General features: G+C 34.3%; 1 protein-coding gene across 1 annotated transcript in view; it reads right to left on the bottom strand.

The window, feature by feature from the left end:
* The window catches only part of Stt3A (catalytic subunit 3A of the oligosaccharyltransferase complex), a 98,928-nt gene extending 74,597 nt beyond the window's left edge, over positions 1–24,331 (bottom strand). The window contains exons 1-2 of the mRNA XM_035370581.2: positions 24,080–24,331; positions 5,634–5,755 (exon numbers count right to left, since the gene is read on the bottom strand). Of these exons, the coding sequence (XP_035226472.1) occupies positions 5,634–5,755; positions 24,080–24,081 (124 nt within the window). The 5' untranslated portion in view covers positions 24,082–24,331. The remainder of the gene's footprint in view (positions 1–5,633; positions 5,756–24,079) is intronic.
* Between the last annotated feature and the right edge of the window lie 342 nt (positions 24,332–24,673).

Raw genomic sequence — 24,673 nt, 5'->3', positions numbered from 1 at the left:
CACAATGTGAAGGACAAGGAAAAACTTCCAAAAAACGGAAGCGTGAAGGCAAAGATCTAGACGTCGATGAGGCCCTTAATGAATGATTTGCCACTGTTACTGGACAATCTATGTGAGTAAGCTGCCCAATGTTAAAATGCAAAGCAAAATAACTCGCTAAAAAGCTGGGCAACGATAACTTTAAAGCTACAGTTGGTTGTCTCAATGGAAATCTAGACATGACATAAAATTCAAAACAGCACATGGCGAGAAAGAAAGTGCTGATAGTGCAAATGCTAAAGCTCGAGCTTCTTGAAAATTTTTCAGCAAACGACATCTACAATGCTGATGAATTTGTGCTGTATTATCATTCTACACCAGACGGCTCATTAAGTTACAAACATGTTGTACTCTCCGGCTCCAAAAAAGTGATGGATCGCGCATACTGTCTTGTGCTGCTCAAACATGTCAAGAACAAGAGGAAGCTGTTACTTATAGGAAAAAGCACTAAGCCTCACTGCTTTAAAGGACTTAAGATGGACAGTTTACAAGTTGTATATCGTGCAAACAGAAATGCGTGGGTAAACTCTGAACGACTGCCTGAAGAACATCCAACTTGAATTTCTACCTCCCAGGACCATAGCTTTGGTCCAGCCAATGGATATGGGCATCATCAAATATTTGAAGACCATTTATTGTGCAAGGATGGTTAATTACATCCTTGAAGCAATTGAAGAAAGTTTGTTGATCTCATCGTCAAAAGCCAGTGAAATCAATGCAAACGTCAACATCTTACAAGCAGTTACATTTGTGGCCGATATCTGGCGTAAAGTGAGCAATGAGACAATTCAGAACTGTTTTTCTCACTGTGGTTTAAGCACTTGGTTTTGGAGATAGATGTGGACATGCTCATTGAAAGTGAAAATGATGATGGACACAAACTTCAAGAGGTACAAAATAGCAAAGAATTTTTATCCATCGACAACGAACTTCAATGCCATGATGAAAATGAAGATTACGACGCTGCAATCTTTGCAGCAAAACACACGACAGCATCCGAAGACCAAGAAATTTATGATGATGATGTTGCTAATAAGTTGGTGCAAGTGAGAACACAGGATGCGAGGAAATGCATTGAAACTTTGTGATGGTATTTCATGTAGGAGGAAAATGAAAGCAGGCCATTGCTGCGTTAGATGTTTGTGGCGATTTCGTTCACGTACAATCCGTCAAGAGATCGCGTCAGATCACATTGGATAAGTTCTTCAAATGTTGACTAGAACTTAGTAAGAACTTGTTTTTATTGTGCTTCGCATGCTGAGTATCGTGGAGCTCATTTCCTAGAATTTGTTTCTAAATTAATTTTCTCAATGAAAAAAGTTCAACTGTAGTTCTTGTTTGTACATGTATGTTTGCCATACGTGTGTACTGCACAATAAAGGTCATAATTACATTTTAGTACATGACTTACATATACATTTACTGTTTGCTACATATAGCACATCCCGTCTTACAACACAGGACGTGTTCGTGTAATCGGACCAGCCGGATATTACGACCAAAACGATCGCTTCCCGATGTGGTCCTATTAACTCTTTCGCATCAAAGTCGCCCGTAACGCCCGTTCATTCAGGCAACGGCAAACCGTCCCAACGCCTTGTTTATTTTCTACCTAGTTCTTTCCCCTCCACGTTAGTGTATGGCTCTTTGGTTTCGCGAGTTGTTAAAAGACATGTCAATCATTCTTTTCAAGCAAATAAAGGAGAAATACAGAAACCTATTGACGTTCGCAGGTGCAGTCCGGCCCTAAGGTGAAACTGCACACAATGGATGAAACCGCAGGGGGAAAGGAAAACTATTCCAAGACAAATTCGTAAACATGGGCGTTTTCGATGTTTGTTGAAAACGGATTTGGTCGTCTCTCGATGCGAAAGAGTTAACCGGAAGCGATTGTATATAAAGGATTGTAAAGTTGTTTTGAAATCTGCTAATTGTATTCTGTCTGAGGTGAATGTTTAATGAGCAGTTGATATGCCTTGTCAAAAGCAGAGAAGACCATCACAAACAACTAACTGAGTTTAATCTTTATGGCAGCTGCACCCAGTCACGCATCAAAAAAGTTCTCAGCTTAAGGATAAGTTTAAAATAGGACAGTGAGCTGCAACTATTTTCCCAAGTGTGTCTCAGATGAGTTCAATCAAGTTCAGATCTAAGAGTTCTGATTAATATGTAGGCATCAGCCAAGGCACTACATCTAGAGTTCAGGTGCCTTGGCTGGTCGGTCCAGCTACTGAATATTTCACTTTGAAAATGTTCATCCACCAGTGCAGCCCTATGTGGATAAGTGTTGCTGTGCATAAAAAAAAAAAAAAAAAAAAAAAAAAAACAAGAGTTAAATGAACTACTGAAAAAATTGCACGTAAGACTCGACAGTCTTCTCTCTAAACTTTAAGCAACACAGAAGCCTACTATGAAACGCATGAGTGATGTCGCCAACCAATGAATGCCTGCCCAGACCCTGATATTCCATTGCCATAGTGGTCCCTTTACCTGAATCTGGTTTCAGGTTCTTTCCAAATAAAGGCACACTGGGAATGAGTATATAGGCTCAATTTACATTCACCACTTAAGAGAAATTTGGCCCCCCAAAGTTGGCTACAAGGCTGGTGTTTTCAGCGTGTTCTTATGCATGGAAGTGAGCAAGATTTAAACAGCTTTCAGAAACCCATGTAAAGGAGAAAGTGCACTGCTTCCAGTAAAAAAAGCCTCTGGGGAAACAGTAATTCTTTACACTAAGGTTCAAGTGGCAGCATAGAGCTTATAAGACCAGCTGTTTGATCCTTGCTGTATTCATATCGAAATTGCGCAGCAGCTTTCAGATACTTGCCTGAAAATGTCAATTACTGATCTTTATCAGTACCTTGGCTTTTAAATGCCCCTACCCATATTTTCTAAATATGAATCATTTCCACAAACTGCGCACAACATTAAGTATCGCCGTGAGCTCTTTTGCAACTTGAATTTGGGATTGCCTAGCCTCCAAGCTAGCAACGATTCTGAACCTCAATGCATCATCTAAACCTTTATGGTTACTCATTCTATGACAATGCTTATAAAATGTAACAAAATTTTACAACACTTCGATTATCATCTGAGGATGTGAATGAAGTAACAGAGAAAAAACAAACTACAATTAGAGTAGATTTAAGGGTGCCCCTTGTATTATCACGAAATTGTTTCATTTATGGCAACCTGAGCAGTTGAATGTTATGGAAACCCTATTATGACATAATTGGTTGCGTGACTGCGGTGAATTTAAATGATGGGAAAAGATTTGTAAGGGCTTATGATGTGTGTTGGTTAGGAGGTTCATTGCTTGTTTTGTGGTTTAGATGGTACAATGGCTGAGTGTGGTGAGATTAATTTGAAGTTTCTTTATGATTTGGAACGAAAGGGAAAAAGAGCACTAACTGATTGGTGCATAAATGAAGGTTAGCTTAATAGCCATTATAAGTGTCCTATTTGTCGGAAGGAAATGCATATGGTCAAATGTCGGAGGATACCGACACTATGAAGGATATTTTTTACTCTTTGTGAATTTATGTGGCAATGCCAGTATACAGATTCTAGTTCAGATAATTTTAGGAAGTTTTTGGATGCTGTTAGGGAATTTTGTTCGACTGAAGACAGGAAATTTTCTAAATAAGGTAAATGGATATTTCCTTTGTGTAGTGCTAAGATGAATTTCCTTATGTTATTTGATTGTTTAATTTAAAATGTAGTTTATTAAAATGTTGTTTATGATTCTTTCTATTATAGATGTCATTAAGTAATATTGCTTGCATGCAACAGAATCTGAAAACCTTTGTATTTTAAAGGTCTCGCAGCAACATTTAATAGTGTGTGACATTTGTTAAAAGTGTAAACAATAATTACTTTTACTTAAGCAAAAGTGTCTATCGTTGCAGATAAAAAAAGCATTCATGGGGAGTTTTTCATTGCATTATTGTAAAGAAAACACCAGTAGAAACGTATGTTTAGCTGTTGGAAATTTATGGTGAACATGCTCAATCAAATACAGTTTGCAAAATGTGGCAATGGTTTTTGACACATAACAAACAGCAAAGAGAACCACTAAAATTCAAGATGAAGAACTGGAGGCATTATTGCACAAAAATTGCTGCCAAACACAAGCAGAATTGGCAGATGCATTAAGTATAACCTAACCATGCATTTCTCGGTATTTACATGAGATGGGAATGGTTCAAAAGTATGGAAGTTGTGTCCCATATCAGCTGAAAGAAAAGGACACTGAACATCAAAAGACCATATGTGAATTGGTGCTTCAAAGACAAAAAAAGAAAGGTATTTTTCAATTGAATTCCAACAGATGAAAAATGCAAAAAGGTATCGGTGGTAGGTGAAACAGATAAATCAATGCAGAAATAGAATATTCATGGAAGTATGGTTGCATGAGCTGGTGTGACCGAATCAGACAATCAGTGCTAAGCATTACAAACAGTTAAGAAACTTAAGCACTGAAGCACTGTCATGGTGGAGATCAGCCAGACTGGTACAGTCAGAAGTCTTTAATCCGGACTCGTCGGGACTTCGGCGATTCCGGATTATCGATTTTTCCGGATTATAGATCATCAGTTTAAATCTCGTAAGATGGCATGCAGAAATTCTAAAATTAAAAATATGAAACCGTTATTTATAAAATAATGAGCAATTATGATCTAAAGGGTATCAAAATTTACAAAAAAAGAAGCTTAATATTTATTTGTTTACTTTATTAAACATTTCTTTCAACGTGCACATGCGTAAAGCATACATTACGCATAGCCAAAATTAGAAAATTACAACCAGAAAACTATTTGATTTGTATTCGTGATATTTATAATGGCGAGGAATTTGATTTAAATCATATCAAAGATGGAGTACATCGAGATAAAATACTACATTTAGTAAGGAATTATAAGCCAAATAAAATAAAAACATCTGTCCTGAAGATAACGATAGTGCTGACAGATCAACTTCCAGTTCATTGCGCGCCGCGACGTGAATTTAAATGAACACATTTTCTTCCAGCAACATACCAACAGTAGACTGAAATAAGTTAAAATAAATTTAAAGTTTGCTTTTCAAATGATTCCAAAAATATATTTTAAATAAGATAGATTTTCACTGATGAAATAAAATGCTCCTGAACTTTCAACACAAAAATCAAGCAGGATTCATCAAACTGGAAAGTTAATACAATTCACATTCAGTAATAACTGCATACATTACACTAAACTTATATAACAAATGTATATATATAGGCTAAAATATACATTAATGTCTATAATATGTGTATATATACACTCCTATAACAAGTGTATAAAATGAAAAAAGTCTTAACTACAGTAAAAGAAAAATTTACGCTTTAATTAATTTTAACTAATGCAACACATATTTAACAATTACAAGCACACTGTTAAAAGGTGCAAAATAAGTTCAAAATAAAAATAATTTTAAATAAACATCACTCGACAAGATATATATACAAACCATCAGATACAACATTTTGGTGCATACTCTAAAAATATCCAAGACTACAAGCATAGTTAGTTACTACAAATAATGTTTCAAATTGGATAAGTTAAACATACATAGCACAGCTGCCATTGAGAGTATCAACATTTTCAACAAAGTGTCCTGTTTCTCAGGAGACATACGAACAAACCATCCAGGTCTCTTGTACAACACAGTTGTTGAAGACATTTTGTTGTTCCTATGAAAACATATTTTGTAATTAAAGTATCATGTTAAAAATGAGCCTACTTCAAAATAGCAAAAATAAGCATCTTTATGTTCCAATATAAAAAAAAAACCAAAGAGAAACTATAATGTTTTGACAATGATTTTCAAAATAACAGTGAAATGCAGTTTTATTTTTTTACCATTACATTTCACCAAAAATGTTGCTGTTGCCTTTTCCTATAATTAAATGAAATGCTATATGAACAGATTATTTTATCTCAACTCGCTTTATACAAGAGTCAAATCAAATATTTATACATGCATATTCGGACTACGTAAAAAAGTACTTAATCCTCAATTGGAGATAAGATTAAAAGCAGTTCTAATTAATGACAAATATTACATTAAAGTGCTTTTAATCCCACCAAAGCACATTATAAAATAAAGATATGAACATGAAACAGGAAAACAGAATGATAGCAAGAGAAACAGTACAATCCCTTTTAAAAACTCTTTACCTTGGCGACAGTAGTAACAATTGTAAAACAACTGCAGCAATTTTTGGAATCAGGCATAAGGCAAAAAGGGTATGGTCATGAAATTGAAAGCAATAAATAATAAAATTAAATTTACTTGATTAAATGACAACACTAAAAAATTATCAAATTATTTCAAAATTATGTTAATTACTTTCAATACATTTCAATGCTCTAAAAAAATTCCATATCACATTGTAAATAGATTCAAAATAATCAAGCAAGATTGAGAAGTAGAGTATCAACTGTTACTATGCAGCAGAACTTTTATAAAGTAAATATTATAAAAACTTTTGTTGAACTGTTTCTAATGCACACATTTATTATTAATAAAAACCTTTATTAATAACAAGGTCTGAAAACAAAACTATGCTTTGTTTTCAGACCAAACTATGCTTTGTTTTACTTTTACTCAATGTTTACAAAACTATTTAAAATGTAATTTCAGGTTAATGTGATGATGTTTTAAGAATCCCTCTAACACAAGAAATCAAAACTAAGTTTTCTCAGAATGAACCATCATTTGTCATGTCAACATTTCTTACAATTTTCACCAAAGAGATCAATTACTTAAAAAAAAAAAAAAAAAAATCTGAAATATTTCAGATTTTAAAATACGTCCAAAAGGGCGCTTTTTTTAACATTCTGTGTGTTACCTTTATTTACTAAATATCATATTCTTTACACTTGAACCATAAAATTCAGCTCAAGAGCAATATTGCAAATTAATTTTAAAATGAGCATATCTTTAGAATTTCCGATAAACAGTCTCGTGCTCTGGAAATAAAAATGTTTTTTTCTGTGCAATGTTGCCATTGCTTGCTTTGAAATCCTCGAGTTTGTTAATAAAAAATTCATTAAAGTTTTACAAAATATGAAATCGATCATAAAACAAATTTCAAATTTGGGCTTCTAGATGCCCATATTAGCAGGATTACATTATTCAAAATTTGATGGCTCTATGTACCGTTGTTTTATCACAACGCAAAAAACATAACATACAATCATGCAGACTCATTATTTAATTTCTTTAAATAATGAAGAACAGGGCAATAATATTTGGTGGCAATAATTCAAAAAGAGAAACATCGCTTGTAGTGAATCAATGCAAAATGAAATTAACATTCCTCCTGGGCAAATTGCCATTTTGGACTAAAATTTCTATTATCAAAACAAGTATACAGTAAAATCTGTTTAAAAAGTTCATTTCATTAAGTACAGTACAAAGTCCGCAATCCGGACTCGTCAGGACTTTGGCGATTCCGGATTATAGATCATCAATTTAAATCTGGTAGGATGGCATGCAGAAATTATATAATTAAAAATATGAAACCCTAATTTATGAAATAAAGAGCAATTATGATCTAAAGGCTTTCAAAATTTACAAAAACAAAGCTTAATATTTATTTGTTTACTTTATTAAACATTTCTTTTAATGTAAGTTGTTCAAGTTGCTTCGTTTTTTGTGCTAATACTTTCTCTTTAATTCTATAAACAGTCTAATTTCTTGTTCAGTTACAAAGTTCCACTGTTCAAGTCCTGTAATTGCTGTGGCGAGAATACCGACTAACTTGTCAATCGAAATTTTTTCATTTTCAATAACCTCTCTGTCACTTTGTTCACCATCGGAAGCAGTATTTTCTGGATCTAGAACCATACTACAGATTTCGCTGTTCGTTAATTGATTGATCCTTTAATTTGCGATGCCCGAAAACCTTCAAATTCGCGGCTATCGTCCATTCTACATTAAACGCCCATGCGTAAACGTATTACATGCATGCACAAAGCATACAAAAAAAAAAAAAAAGGTTTGTGGCTTTGAGGTCCGGATTATAGATCATTCCGGATAATGGACATCTGGATTACAGACTTTGTACTCTATAAAATATTTCCAAGCTGTGTTCATGTTAAATCTCCTTATATAAATATTATATCCTGAAAGATTTCTCTCCTCAGAATTATGTACTAATTTTTTGGGAAACTCATCCTTCTGAAAACAGATTGTTTTTCCTCTTGAATACACTGATTTGTTTAGTTTGAACTAGAAATTGAAGTTCTTAAGTCTTGTTTTTAGAGCAGAGAAGGACATTTTTTGTTGTCAAACTTGACTTCCCGTACACTGCTTGTGGTCATCATAATAGTTAATGTGATGTCTAGAGGAATTAACCATGGCATGAAAAAGCCACTTAATTTCTGTCTACTTTCTTTCACACTTCACACGAAAAAGGTACTTAAGATATTCGGGTGATTTCAGCTACTAAAACAGCTCTTACCAGTAACCTCAGATGATCCTATATTTGGATCCTGACGAAAAATCGAAATTCCTGAGTAAAGCTCCTAAGCAGTGAACAGATGAAGATGGCAAAAGATGGGCGAGCACCTGATATTTCTACGAGCTTTGTAAGTAGTCATGGCAAGGGAAAAGTTGTCAAGATGCATCATATAGTAGCAGGTGACGAATTATCTTGCAGAAGCCCCACAATTTTTCTCTTCTTTTTGTATAATTTCCACTAAAGCTAGTGCAAATATCATTTTTTGTAACAGCATTTGCCTTATGATTTCAGAACTTTAATCAGGAAACAGCAGAGTCCTTTCTCTTTAAAAGGAAAGAGAGTGGTTGCCAATGCATCTTTTCTATCTCTCTTAAAATGGTGCCATACATTTCTCAAAAATTCAAGATCATTCAAGACATCTTAAAAAGTAGAAAAGCCTTTTTCATTCATAAAATCTTAAGATTTTCCTCATAAGAATTTGTTTTAAAAATGACACCAAAAAAACTTTTGACTATTCAGTAAAAACAAGAAATTGTACCAATGAGAATAAATATCCCCATTTATTTTCTCAAATTGAATGGACAGATAAGCTGAAAAACCATATTAGCTTACAACCAATATTAACCATATACAGTACAAAGTCTTTAATCCGGACCTCAAAGCTACAAACTTTCTGCGCATGCGTAAACGCATAGCACATTTATGCACGTGCGTTTAATGTATAACGGACGGTATAAGCTAGGCTAAAATTATCTAATTATGTATTTCAGTTAATGTTGCAGATTGCGTTGTTCCTTAATCTTCTAATTGGATCCGGCTGATTATTTTTTGCAGACTGTTAGAGCAATTTTATAAAAAGTAAGCTTGAACTTTCCATTATGTCAAAAAGAGTTTCCGATTCTGGAGCGGCCAAAGGATATACAAAGCGAAAGCATGTTTCGATGTACTGCTTCCGATAGTGAAGAAAGTGACAGAGAGGTTATTGAAAATGAAAAAATTTCAATTGACAAGTTAGTCGGTATTCTCGACACAGCAATTACAGGACTTGAACAGTGGAACTGAACAAGAAATTATGTCTGTTTATAAAATTAAAGAGAAAGTATTAGCACAAAAAAACGAAGCAACTTAAACAACTTACATTGAAAGAAATGTTTAATAAAGTAAAATAAATATTAAGATTTTTTTTTTTTTTCTTTTTTTTTTTTTTTTTGTAAATTTTGATACCCTTTAGATCATAGTTGCTCTTTATTTCATAAATTACGGTTTCATATTTTTAATTTTTTAATTTCTGCATGCCATCTTACCAGATTTAAATTTATGATCTATAATCCAGAATCACCAAGACTTTGTACTGTATTACATCAATACATAAAAGGTGAATGTAAAATATAAATACTAACAAAATAAATGAATGAATGTTTTACTAAGACTATATTCTGGGTACCTTACAAAAGATATTTTTAACACTTTATCGAAAGATCACCTATTAATCGGCTTTTTTCGCCAACGCCCACCGACCGATAGCCTATTCATCGCTTTTTTCTCAGGGCTACCTCAAAATAGCCTATCAATCGGTAGCCATGGCAATAAATAATTGCCATTTGCTTTATCGTCTGCATTTTATAATTAAGGAGAATTTGCAACTGAGCCGCCAGTCAGACATGCGTATTCTGTTGAACCACTAGTGGTCGGCAAAGTGTTAACATGTATGAATATGGATAGTTTTTCAGTATGCTCCCTTTGTAAAACCTATATCTATAAAAGTGAAAAATGCCATGATGGAAAGTCTAAGCAAGGAATGCAAAACAATTTTACTAGAAAAGCAACATGAATGGCATAGAAAAATTAACCTTAAAAGGAAATTGGACTCAGTATTTTTTAAAAAGTTAAAACATTACTGTAGAATTATTAATCCAGGAGGAATGCATGGATAGTAATAGAATTTTGCGATTAATATTTAACTGAATTGAATATGAAAAATGAAAATGAGTACAAAAAAAAAACTTTACTCTTTGTGGATAACTGTACAGCACACTAAAAAAATGTTAGGCACTACAAAAATGAGAAAATAATTTTTTTGCCAAAGAATTCTCCTTCTATATTACAATCCATGGGCCCACAGAATCATTAGCAGTATTTTTGCAAATGACTATCATACTGTATTGTATTGGCATAAAAATATAAATAAAGCTTAATGTGTACCCATGCTAAGACAATATATTTTGTAATGGCAGCATGGCTAGCATCACTATAAACTGCCTTAATAAAGCAGGATATCTTGATGGTAATATTCAAGGAATGTTTTTTTGACTTGACATTGAAGAAATTGGTCTGGAAATATCACAAAATAAAATAAATTTAAACTCTTAAAGCTTTTGTAAATGTGGAAATAATGATACTATGTCATACTACCAGTAGATGGTGGTTGTTCTTAAAATAAGATACAGCACCCAAGGACTATTTGCCTGAAGGAATGGCTGATTTAGTTTAGTTGACTATGGCAAAGCTCATGAAAGCTATCTGCCTGAGTGGAGAGATGCCTTCATGGAGGGCTTTCTAAGAAAAACTGGCTCATATCAATGTAACACAAGTGGAAACCATGAAAATGCCTACGCAGCCTACCTGTTTGCCTGGAATGGAACCCAGGTCAAACTACCAGTGTTCACAGATTTTAATGCTTAGCCACTGATGGACAGTCTGAAGGAAGAGACAGCTTTGTAGAGGATTTTTTAAGGGAAGCTAACTCATGTTCATTATCTGCAGAAGATATATGATGTCAATAACATTATTAAAAATTTGGTCAAAACTGAAAGCAAAAATGAAAAATCAAGAAATGTTATACTTAAGAAGCAATAAACAATTTGGAAACATTCTACGATTACATAAAGTCAAGAAAATGTTCTCAAAGAAATTTTTAAGAATTTAAAACAATTTGATTATCATCCCCAATTTATCAAAGAGAGAGAGAGAGAGAAACAATTGACATCAAATATTTTTTTCCACAAATTTAAATAATGAAAGATTTGGATAAAAATACATTAAAAAAATTCTATAGAAGAAAAATTTATTAAAAGATTCTATAATAAAGCACAGATAATTTTGTTCGATCTTTCTTGTGTAAATAAAATTTAATGAATTATGTTCTAAAATATTTTAGTTGAAACCTTACTTAAAATGAAAAGAATTAAGGGTACTTTTCCATTTTGCTGGTGCAACCAATAAAGTTGCCAATAATAGTACAACTGATGCCAAACGGAATATCCTCCCTGGTAACCTTTTACGACTCATTTTAAAAACAAGTTCCAGCCATTTCTTATCAGATTGATTGTTTCTTTCAATACTGGCATACAATTACATAAAATTTTTATCAGATAGTATAATTTTATGCCCTAAGGCCATTCGCAGTAATTAAGTCAATTAGGATGCAATCACACCACTATCCCGAAGGCGAAAATATAGAAAAGGCAAAGTCAAGGGTTAAATTCATTAATTCTAATGAGAATACACTAGCGAAGTAAAGCATTGTGGTTTTACATAATTTCTGAATAAGCTATTTGTACGAATTGAAATAATTCTTGCATTTAAACTTGTATTCCAAATTAAGATTTAACTTGAAATTAATGTAGATAATTACAGAGAGAATTAGATTTTTGTAGCGTAGTTTACGTGAGATGAGATCACTTGGGGTCACATGATATGAACCGGAGAATCAGCTTGTTGAACCATGAAAGCATAATAAATTCTTAAATTAATGTCTTTATTTATTGGTTTTTTACAAAATTTTAAACGATAATAAAATGTTTATGCCTTCAAAATAAAAAAAAATTCTTAGAACTAACATTTATTAAAATTTTTTATGTGTATACTGTATGTTGTTGCTAATAAAGTCTGCTTGGCGAGATTTGCGCCGGCGAAACGGCAAAGTACCGAATTAAGCTTTAAAATACTAATTTAAAAGAAAATAAAAATATATTTAGTTTCAAAATGATAATAAAAGTTATAAATTTAATATTATGTTGTACGTAAGCTGTTTTGTGAATAATTATAATTTTCAAAAAGAACATTTTCATTTATTTATTTTATTATTATTATTATTATTTATTTGAGGCCCTTAGAAAACAGGGTCTGCTGTACTTATTCATTCAATAAATTTGATAATTAACAAGATAAGTTAAATCTTCATAAAACCAATGTAACTGCTACATACACACACTCTTAATATTGTATTGTGAGTTACACATTCAATTAACCAATAAAAAGCCCTTGTTGTAGATGACACATGTAAATTACATGGAATAATTTAAAAAGTTAAAGAATAATTCCAAAATGGATTAGACATATTTTAATTCACAATAATAAAGAAAAGGTTTAGAATTACAAACACCACAGTAATTTTTTTTTTATTTTATATGGTCTTGTTGTATTCTAAGAAACTAAATTTCACAACAATAAAGATAATATAAGTACAGAGAGCTATTATGTTCTTTATCAAAAAGATAGTGAGTGAGTGAGAGAGATTATGGCGCAAAACCAATGATGATTATAGTGCGCCAAACACGTGATGGGGTGAGTACAATTGATGAAATTAAAATACAATAAATAAAAACAAGTAGACAAATGTATCAAATCCAGAGGATGAAGTCATATAAAAACAAGTTAAAACCACACATTTAAAATTCAAGATACAATCTTTAAAACAAATTACATTAGGTGATAAAAGCCAGTTTCTTTCAAATAATAAAATATATTACAATTGACCTCTCTTCCGATTAAACGGTCGAGAGGTAAGTCACAGCTATTAAAATATTTCTGGCGAAGACTATTAAAACATGGACACTCAATTAAAATATGACGAACAGATAAACAAACATTACAATTAAAACAAACAGGCTCATTTTCAGCTTTGAGAAGATAGTTATGTGCGACTCTAGTGTGACCAATTCTGAGGCGAGTCAAAAGAACTTAATCCTTACGATTTTTGGTTGATTCCCAATGCTCAATTCTAGGTTTTACATGTCTTAACTTGTTGTGATGCTGAACATCCCAAAATTGCTGCCATTTTTTTCGGACCTTTCCCTTGATGACACTGCAGATATCTCTAAAAGGGATAAGGCGACTGGACAGTTCAACAGCAGATTTGGCTGTGATATCTGCAAGCTCATTTCCCTTTATTCCAGCATGTCCAGGAACCCAGCAGTACAGGACTTCATAACCTCGAATCGTTAAATTTATATGAATTTTGAGAACATCCACTACCACAGGATTCTGAGTGTTGGGAAAAGCTTCCAAGGATTTAAGAGCACTCACTATACGAGTCTGTGTAAACTATGAACTTTTTGTGGCAGAGCTTTGAGATGTACAAAAGACCATAATATATTGCAGTTAGTTCAGATGTTAGGACTGAGAAAGCATGGTGCAGGCATCTGCCCTCTATGTAATTTTCAAATACAAAAGCCATCCCGACATGATCATTTGACTTTGATCCGTCTGTGTATATCGGATAATAACTGCTATATTTGTGCCTGTGCTTAGCAAAGAGTTGTCTGTAAACGATCTCATTAGTGCTTGCCTTCACGTGATGTTTGAAAACATCAAGAAGCTGAATCCGTGAATTTTCCCAAGGTGGGATTTCAAAGTTCTGTACTGCTTGGGGGCGCATATCAGAGAGGGAATGTTCCTCAATGATAGGGCGAAGTCTTAAAGGAAAGGTAGGAACACAGGATGGACGTGTTTCAAATAAAGTGTTACACTCATTATCAAGTAAGCACAGCTTATTGGGATGTTTAGGTTGGGATAAGATATTAAAATATTGTAAAAGGGACAATTGCTCACGCCTCAGATAAAGTGATGGTTCTTTAGAGTCAACGTAGAGGCTCTGTACAGGAGAAGTCCTGAAAGCTCCTGAACAAATCCGCAAACCTTGATGGTGAACAGGATCCAGTTTTAACAAAACAGATGAGCGAGCGGATCCATAAACCACTGAGCCATAGTCCAGTCTAGAGCGGATAAGCGAAGCATGGAGCAATGCTCTGCACCCCAGGAGGTGTTCGCCAACACTTTTAAAATATTTAGTGTTTTTAGACACTTCTTTCTCAGGTTTAAAACATGAGAAAGGAAAGTCAATTTTCGGTCGAACATCACTCCTAAAAATTTCACTTCGGGCGCAACTGGAATAATTGTACCTTTTAGATATAACTCAGGTTCAGGATGGAGACCTCGCTTCCTACAAAAGTGCACGCACACAGTTTTCTGTTTCGAAAAGGTAAATCCCTGTTTGTCTGACCATTCTTGGATCTTATTCAGAGCCATCTGCAATTGCCTCTCTATGTATCTCATGTCTGCTCCTCGACAGCTAATCTGTAAGTCATCTACATATAGTGATCCCAAGATGGTAGGAGGAAGTTCTTTTAATACAGAAATTATTTTTAAACTGAACAGCGTTACACTAAGCACACAGCCTTGAGGCACACCCTCTTCCTGTTCGAAAACATCTGAAAAAACAGAGCCAATCCTTACTTGAAAAGTTCTACTGTTCAAGAAATTCTGAATGAAAATTGGTAGGTTGCCGCGCAAGCCACTCTCGTGAAGATCCCGGAGTATACCGTATCTCCATGCCTTATCATAAGCTTTTTCAATGTCAAAGAATATCGAGACAAGGTGGCTTCTTTTTACAAATGCTTTTCGAATAGATGTCTCTAAGAGGAGCATGTTATCTACAGTTGTTCTTCCCTTTCGAAAACCGCTCTGATAAGGCGATATAATATCATTCTTTTCCAAGAAGTAGACTAGGCGGCTGTTTACCATTTTTATAAACAGCTTGCATAGGCAACTCGTAAGGGCAATTGGCCGATAGTTGGAGGGATTCCTTGGATCTTTCCCTGGCTTGGCAATAGGAATTACAACAGCTCTCTTCCATGCACTGGGAAAAGTATGCTCCTTCCACACTCTATTGTAAAGCGTGAGAAGGGCATTCAGTGACTTATAGGACAGATGGTTTAGCATATCGTAATTCATGCCATCGAGACCCGGAGACGACCTATGTGTCTAACAAAGCTCTCTTTAACTCTAGCACAGTAAAATCTCTATTATAAGGCTCAAATTTGGAAGTGTTGAAAGTGATGGGATTTTTCTCAGAGCGTTGCTTGATAGAAAGAAATGCAGGTGAGTAATTTCGGCTGGAAGAAACGGCAGCAAATGTCTCACCAATAGTATTAGCAATTTCTTCTATGGAGCTAATCACTCGGCCATCTTTTTCCAAAAAGGAAAGTGTGTGGTCTTTATATATTCCGCATGCTTTTCGAACTCTTTCCCAAACCCGCTTACTCGGCGTAGAGGATGTTATTGACGACACATATGAAATCCAGGAATCCCTCTGGCTCTGCCTTCTTACTTTTCGTGCATTTGCTTTGGCTCTTTTAAAGGCTATGAGGTTTCGCAGGATAGGATATCTACAAAAAATACCCCATGCTTTTTTCTGTTTTTTCAGTGCTTCATGACAGTTGCGATTCCACCATGGTTTCGTATATTTAAGCATTTTTCCTGATGTTCTAGGAATCGAAAGCATAGCTGCCTGAATAATAATATTAGTAACAGCTTCAACAGCGTCATCGATATGCACACCTTCTACCATTTCCTCTGTCAGCTCTGCAATGGAAGAGAAGAGTTCCCAGTCTGCCCTGTCCAGGATAAAACGAGGGACTCTCGACACAGGGTTTGCTCCTCTTCGTGCAAGAGACACAAAAATAGGATAATGATCGCTGTTGTACAGGTAATTTCCGACACTAAAAGTGCAAAATGGCAACAGAGATGGTGAACAGATGGCAAGATCGAGAGCGTGGAATGTCCTTGAAGACTCATGGAAGTACGTATCTTGCCCATTATTTAGGAGACAAAGGCTGTGATCTTCGATCATCTGCTCAATTTGTCTTCCTCGGCAATTTGTATCTTTACTTCCCCAGAGTGGACTATGGCCGTTAAAATCTCCTATTATGATAAAAGGCTCAGGCAGCTGCTCTATTAGATTATTTAAATCTTGCTGATAAATGTGCTCATTTGGAGGCAAATACAAAGAAACAAACGAAACAACCATATCAAGATTTATTTGAGTAGCGACAACTTGGAGGGAGGTCGTCAAAGGAAGTACATTCGAGGGATAATCCAGTGAGGAGAGGAGACCTACACCTCCACTGGCACGCTCACCTGCAAGGTTATCCTTCCTGACGAAAGAAAACCTCCGAAGTTTTGCATGGTGTTCGGGTTTCAAATTTGTTTCCTGTATTGCTAAGCACACAGGATGATACACATTTATTATAGATTTGATGTCCAGCAAATTTCGGTGGAAACCGCGACAGTTCCATGAGACGAGGGTGGCCATTATGACTGGTTTTTGTTCTTTCTGTGCTCTTGTTTGGTTTTTCGTGGAAGTAGATGCCTGGGAACTTCTAGACCCTCTTCCACTTCCATACCGTCTGAATCCGCAGATTCAGAAATCATATCGTCAAGAGAGCTATTGCTAGGACTTCTATTTTTATTAATTATTTTGTGACTTTCAGTTTTAGGTTTACTTTGAATGACTGTTTCTTTTTTTTTTTTTTTTTTTTTTTTTTTGTATTAAATGAGTTGCATTTTCCGCTTTCTTGGTGGATGTGGTTGGTTGGGTTTTATTTGGTTTAGTGTGCGTGCCTATTGATGTTTGAGTGGCAATGCTACGTGTTGTTTTAACTGCACTGGCATAAGATTTGTTTGATTGGAGCTGTGTGCTTTGAACTAGTTTTCTGGCTTCAGCATACGAGATGTTCCTGGTAACTTTAAGAGTCTGTACTTCTTTTTCGGATTTCCATTTTGGGCAGAGGCGTGAAAATGCTGGGTGCTGACCCTTGCAATTTATACACGAAGGCGCAGCGGTATAATTTTCAGAATCGTGGCCAATCTGTGAGCATCGGGCGCATGTGAGGCTGCCACGACAAGACGTCTTAGAATGGCCGAAACGCTGGCATTGGAAGCATCGCGTAGGGTTGGGAATATAAGGTCTTACAGGACAATTTAAATATCCGGCCTTAATATTCTTAGGCAGATCAGGCGTGTTGAAGGTAAGGATCACGTGTTTATACAAGACTGGATGTATTTGTTTATTACAAAAGGAGACATCTTATGCATTTCGCCAGGACTAGAGATGACTAGGAAACGGGGACTATTATTATGATTTTTTTCATTTGTATCTGTTCGTAATTTTTTTGCAGTAAACTTTTCAGAACTAGGTTGAGTGACTGGTTTAGCAGTAGTCGTTTCAGAACTACGTTGAGTGACTGGTTTAGCAGTAGGCATTTCAGAACTAGATTGAGTGACTGGATTGACTGGAGTGACCCCGAAATCTTTTATTAAGTATATATGTGAGTTAGCCATAGTGAAAGAAAAAATGATTCGGGTCCGACGGCCCCGCCCACCACGGAGCCCAACAAGGGAACACAGATTCCTGTGTTAGGGCTAGCCGGACCTATACGCAAACTGAAGCCCCACAGTCGGCTTTCCCGAAAGCAGGTACTCCCGAGAGCTTGACCCCAAGCCACTGACACAAGGACTAGTGACCAGCCGATTGACACCTGTGAGGACGACTAAGGTGCCTCCCGTTTAGCTGAAGCAGAGGCCAAAGCAGTGTGTTGGGAACAGTACCTCGCCCCTCAACTACCAGGACTTTCCTTTCCAGCGACACGGGTCTCCACGCAGGGCAAACACGTGGGCAGTTTTCTCGCCACTCGAAAACTAGATGCAAGGGATGCTCCAGTCTCTCGTGACGAGCCCCAAACTCCGTAGAGAGAAACCACGAGGGAGAAGGGAAGGGAAAAAGTTCCAGCCAAGAGGAGAGGAGACGGAAAAGAGGATAGATCACTGGGGCTCCAGGATCGTGACACCCGTCTCATCAAGAAGATGATCCCCTGAAGGGCTAGGGTACCTCGGGATTGCCACACCCGTACTCACAAAAGTGAGCCCCTGAGGGTTTATCAAAAAGATAAATTAAAATTCAAGAAATCATATAACTTCACAGGACATAAAACAAGAAACTTTATAATCTGATGGGTTTCCATACTGGAAGAAAATGTAAATTGATTATACATAACTCTCAATTGAAAAAACCACAAAATCTCTAGAATAAGTTGGGGCTTTACTCTTATATGCGCCCTAAGATCACCAAATGTGGCGATATGTGTTCTGCACTGGTTTTTGACACGATTGCATGTTGTATGGCAACCCTTTTGACGTTGAATACTCTTTTGCTGGAGTGTTTTAATTGTTCGTTGGTTCGTGTCGTGCGTGTTTTGAAATGGCCTATGTTGCAATGAGAGACGTGGTTGCAAGAGGGTCTCTGGGAGATTATTTTTAGTGGCTGTGCACGACAGAAGTAAGGAAACGCTTATGCAGTGTATTAAAGAGTGGATTGAGCCTTGTACAACTATTTTTTCGGATGGCTGGAAATCTTATAAGGATTTGGGAAAAGAAGGTTTTGAACATTTATTTGTGAACCATAGTATGAATTTTCTGGATAGTGTGTCTGGCTGTCATATAAATACGATACTGATTACGCGGCGGCATGAAATTGGTATTTTTGATGTTCGAAAAAGCATTCATTCATGGTAAGTACATTTTATTTTATTCTTGTTCTTATTTTGTAGAATATTATGTTCATTGTTTTTTTAGTATGAATTTCTGTCATTGTTCTTTTTTTTGAATTGTTTGAAATTTATTTTAATTATTTTAGTTGATTAGTGCATAGTGCCTAGATTGTGCAATTCGTAGATGTTTTTTAAAGTTGAAACAGAACGCTGTGTACATGGTATTCTTTCAAATTTATTGTTGTTATGTTAATTTATTAAAGCGAGGTGTGCATAGTTCGTAGATTCTTTCGCTGCCTAGATTGTGCAAATCGTAGATTTTTTTTTTTTTTTTTTACGCTAAAACATATCTCTGTGTACATGGATTCTTGCCAAATATTTTTTTGTTAGAAACTTTACGTTTTTGCTATCTAAATTTTTTGTTTGTTGCAGATTTTTAGCTTAAATTGTGTGTTCAAAACGTGGGCTTAAAGTTTGAAATATAGACAAAAAATTTAGATATTATATGGCACCGTGGAATTTCTCACCAAAAACGTTTGGCGACTTGACGGCACATATAAGAGTAGTTCCTAAGTTAGAACTGGAAAATAGAAATGGTGGCACGAAAAAGTCACTAAGGGAAAAGACAAAGAAAAGGGTCCATATGATGATACTTTACTAATATAATGCAATGCTCAGACTTAAAGACTTTAAATTAGATGGGATTATAAGGAAATTCACAAGTGCTCATTGTTGTTGAATATATAATTTTTATGAAAAATACTGTAGTATATTCAGTAACATTGGTAGTACAGTTTTAAAAAAGTACTTTCTAATTATCCCCACTCCCACAAAGAGTCAGCAATGAGTATTAGCAACTTTGTGCACTGGAAAGATACGAGTGCTTGGCTATCTCTGTAACTCATTGGTACTATTCCATACACAAATAATAATAAACATTTCATGAGAAACAAGAAATTTTATAAATAAATATAGAATAAAAATCTATATGACCTATATTCACATTTTTACAATCAGGGAATGCTATTAAGTAAAATAATGGCTAAATACACAACATAAAACACAGTACATACTCAACAGGTCTATGATATGTGTATGCATGAGTAAGCTGTTGTCACACATATTCTCAAAAATGCGACAAACATGGTAACTCTAACAAATATTAAAACCAGGGAAGGAATGCAAAAATGCAAAGTACCGAAACTACATTACACAATCTTTGTACAACAGTACAATTTAATGCATACCATGTGAACTGCTGCTTTCACTTTGCTCACAGTTCCCACTGATAGTATGGTACTTTTCCGTTTGGCCGGCGCAAATCTCGCCAAGCAGACTTTATTGGCGACAACATACAGTATACACATAAAAAATATTTAAAAAAATGTTAGTTCTAAGAATTCTTTTTTTGAAGGCATAAACATTTTAATATCGCTTAAAATTTTATAAAAAGCCAATAAATAAAGACAGTAAATTTGTAAAAAGACATTAATTTAAGAATTTACTATGCTTTCATGGTTCAACATCTTGATTCGCCGGTTCATATCACGTGACCCCAAGCGATCTCATCTCACTTAAACTACTCTACAAAAATCTAATGCTCGCAGTAATTATCTACATTAATTTCAAGTTAAATCATAATTTGGAACACAAGTTTAAATGCAAGAAATATTTCAATGCGTACGAATAGCTTACTCAGAAACTATGTAAAGCTGCAGTGCTTTACTTCGCTAATGCATTCTCATTAGAATTGATGAATTTAACCCTTGACTTACATTTTCTATATTTTCGGCTTCGGGTAAGCGCTGTGATTGCATCCTGATTGACTTAATTACTGAAAATGGCCTTAGACATAAAACTGAACTATCTGATAAAAATTCTATGTAATTATATGCCACTACTGAAAGAAACAATCAATCTGATAAGAAAAAGCTGCGACTTGTTTTGAAAATGAAGCGTAAAAGGTTACCAGCGAGAATATTCCGTTTGGCATCGTTTGTACCATTATTGGCAACTTTATCGCTTGCGCCGGCAAAACGGAAAAGTACCGATAGTTTTAATGATTTTTGAACTGTCCCTTGACTTGGCGTATTTTCTTTTAACATTAATGATCTTACTTTTGCAAAATTCAAAATATTCCATTTTTTCCTTGAATTGAAGCAATTTTTCCATTTGAAGCTAAATTTTGAAGTTTTTCCTTTTGTTCTGGACAAAATTACCTATTGTAACTTTAGATATAAAAAAAAAACAATGGCTTTTACAACATTTTTCAATAACTAGATGCGAATAATTTCTAATAAATGGGATTTTTAGAGATAATTTCAGATATTATATTTCTTGGAACAAAATTATAAAAGTCAAGATGAGTTAAAACAGTAAGGTAAAGCTTGGCGGAATTCATGTCTTCTTACTGATTGGTTGGATACTCATCTTGACTTTTATAATTCTTATCTCTTGGAACAAAAGATATTTTTAACATAAACCTTAACATTATATCTTAAATTGGTTCACAACATTTGCACATATCTTTTATGTTTTTATACCTTAAATTTGTTTAGCTGGCAACTCCTGCTAATGAACAACTTTTTATGCATAAAAAAGCTAAGTAAAACAGGCTTTTCAGATCTTAAAAGTATCTTCTTAAATCAAGGGTTTTCATGATTATTTTCAAATTGCTAAATTCAACTATTATTGGTTTCAGTATACTAATTTCATGTCGTGAGAAAGCAGAAAATGTTGATTCTTTATTTGAAGGAAGCTATGTTGTTTTCTTTTGCATGAGCTATCCTGGAAAGTAACACAAAACTACATCTCAAAGTCTTTTCTGTATTAAATAAGTACAAATGTCTTCATAAGGCTGTTAATTTAAGACAGAATAATATTGCATCTAATTCTATCTCTAGGATTTGGAACTGTTTATTTTGAACAACTTATTTTATGTCTTGTATCTTAAAATTCTGCAAATTAATGCTTAAACTAGGCCTATCTAGACCTGTTTAGCTTAAAGCTGCAATTTGAATGTGAAGATTAGATTGAAATTTTCGGGAAAGGGGGTATTACTGCTCTTCTTTTACAAGTATTTTTTTTCACTGCTTAGCAATTTTATAAATACGAATTTATATTGTTTCTTTTAGTAAACTAACTGAATGCACACTTAAAAATTTTTTGTATGCATTATGAACATGCTGATACTCATTTTTTTTAGCAATTTTAATTGAATCCAAATTACAAATAATGAGAAATTTTGTGAAACACTCTTAATAGACTCATTAAACAATGTTACAAATTTCGTCGTTCTTAACCCCTTAACTGCCGCGGGCGTATATATACGCCTTGCTCAGCCGATGCGTTAACTGCCCCAGGCGTATATATACGTCCTTCCAAACTGCTATCATTTGCTTTGCGCTGCTACACCTAAAATTATTCGCAAAGTTAACGCATCGGCTGCGCATCTGGGGCAGTTAACGCATCGGCTGAGCAAGGCGTATATATATGCCCGCGGCAGTTAAGGGGTTAATGAAATTAGAACAATAATGAGTTGCAATTGCGAACATAAAAATATTAGGTACTCTTCAGTTATCAGGCCATTGTTCAGAAATGTATGTGTGTGTTTATTTTATTTTATTTAATTATAGCAAGGCCCACTAGGGCTTACTTCCTAAGGGAAAGGATGCATTCGTGAAGGACTTTCTAAAGGAAACTGGCTCATATACTCGTTACACATGGGCAAAACCATGAAAACGCCCATGCAGTTAGCCCGTTCCCGGGATTCGAACCTCAGACCGAACTACCAGTGTTCAGTGACTTTACCGCTCGGCCGCTGGTGGGCATGTGTTTATGTATATAAGCATTTACATGCATATGCATGTATATGCATTTGTTGTGTGTATATGCATGTATATGCATTTGTTGTGTGTATATGCACATACATACATACACATGTGTGTACATACATAATTTCTAAAACCAGTCCTGATAACAGAAGAGTACCAAATATTAATCTTTTTCTTGATATCTATTGCTGTTAGTAAATGCACATACAGACTTTTAGTTAAAAACTTACTTTTTAATTTTAGCAGTCTCACTCTAGCCTTTGATTTTTAATACAATAAAAAGTATTTTGTATGATGTAAAATAATAATTTGTTTAAATGAGATTTTATTCATTATTTCAATTTAGTTTCTTAATACCAAAGTTTATATTAAATAATATCGAAGTTTATAAGTAAATATTTCAGGTTGGATAGTGTTTTAGTGTCACAATTACACCAAATGAATTTCAAAAAATATTTGAGTTGGCTATTCTGGACAGATATATAATAAATACAAAATACACTGTAAACTATAATAAAAAATGTCAAAAATTCCGCAGTCAGAATATTTATTTTTTGTAATCGACATATTATTACAGCATTAACTGCTGCTAACCATAATATGAAAAGGAATGAAAAAAAAATATGACTTTTAAATTGGGTTAGATAAGTCACATTTACAGGTAGCAGAGACTATACCTCTATAAATACATTCTTTAAGATTTCTACAAACAAATGAATCAATATTTCAAAGGTGAAGTATATTTAAATACAAACAAAATATGTTTTACAGGAAACTTTTTAATTTAATAAAATACAAAATAGAATAAATTGGGCTTAAGTTATTATTACTTTTAAAGAACATATATAATTATAATTCAAGGTTCTGGGTGCTTTGGGAGAAAATTCTCTCTTACTTTGTAAGATAAAAAAATATCTTTTTAGGTAACAAGATAAGTTCTTTTAAAGACACACTTCGAAAACAATAAATACAACGCATCATACATTATTTTATTACCGATTAACAAACATACGCAAGATTACAACAAAACAAAAATGTTTAAGCATTAAAATATTTCTTATAATACAGACATAAAATATGTTTCACATTATGAAAAGGGAACTTACATATGCTAAATATTCTATCAATGGGTATTAAAGAGATATTTTTCGGTAATATTACGATAAAAATTATAAGAAAAATAATCTAAATATTCGCGTGAAAGTGTCTTATATCATTATGAATTAAAACTTAAATTTCAGTATTCATAAATCCTAACGAACAGCTTTAATCATAACCTATATCTCTCGTCGAAATTTATCAATCTTAACATTTTACGTTGTTTTACACGTTGCTACCGGTTTTATTTTTCCCCTTTACCTTTCCCCAAAAAGAAATTAGTTGTTTTTTCCCTTCTTTCTGAAATGAAATTCAATTCGAAGCGGCATGGCTTGGTCTTGAACTCACTTCATTCTTGCATACTATGGCCTTCTATATTCTTGCATACTAAGCGCCGATCAGTTAGTAATTAGTGAAAATTCCTAATATTAATAATATCTAGTAGATAAATTACGGTTCCTGTTATACCACATAAGTCTGGGTAAGTGTTCTTAGCAGACTGATTACTTGTTTTGGAACATAGTATGGGAACATAGTATGTGACTCCTGTAAGCATATAAGCATTCTGTACCGCGTTTTGTTTTCTGTTTGCGAAAACTGAC

The sequence above is a fragment of the Stegodyphus dumicola genome, chromosome X1 (assembly GCF_044657685.1).
Source record: "Stegodyphus dumicola isolate Sdum_Otavi_A_Nest chromosome X1, ASM4465768v1".
NCBI classification, from domain to species: Eukaryota; Metazoa; Arthropoda; class Arachnida; order Araneae; family Eresidae; genus Stegodyphus; species Stegodyphus dumicola.
Note: the sequence above shows the minus strand (reverse complement) of the source record. Positions and strands in the feature narration are given on the sequence as shown.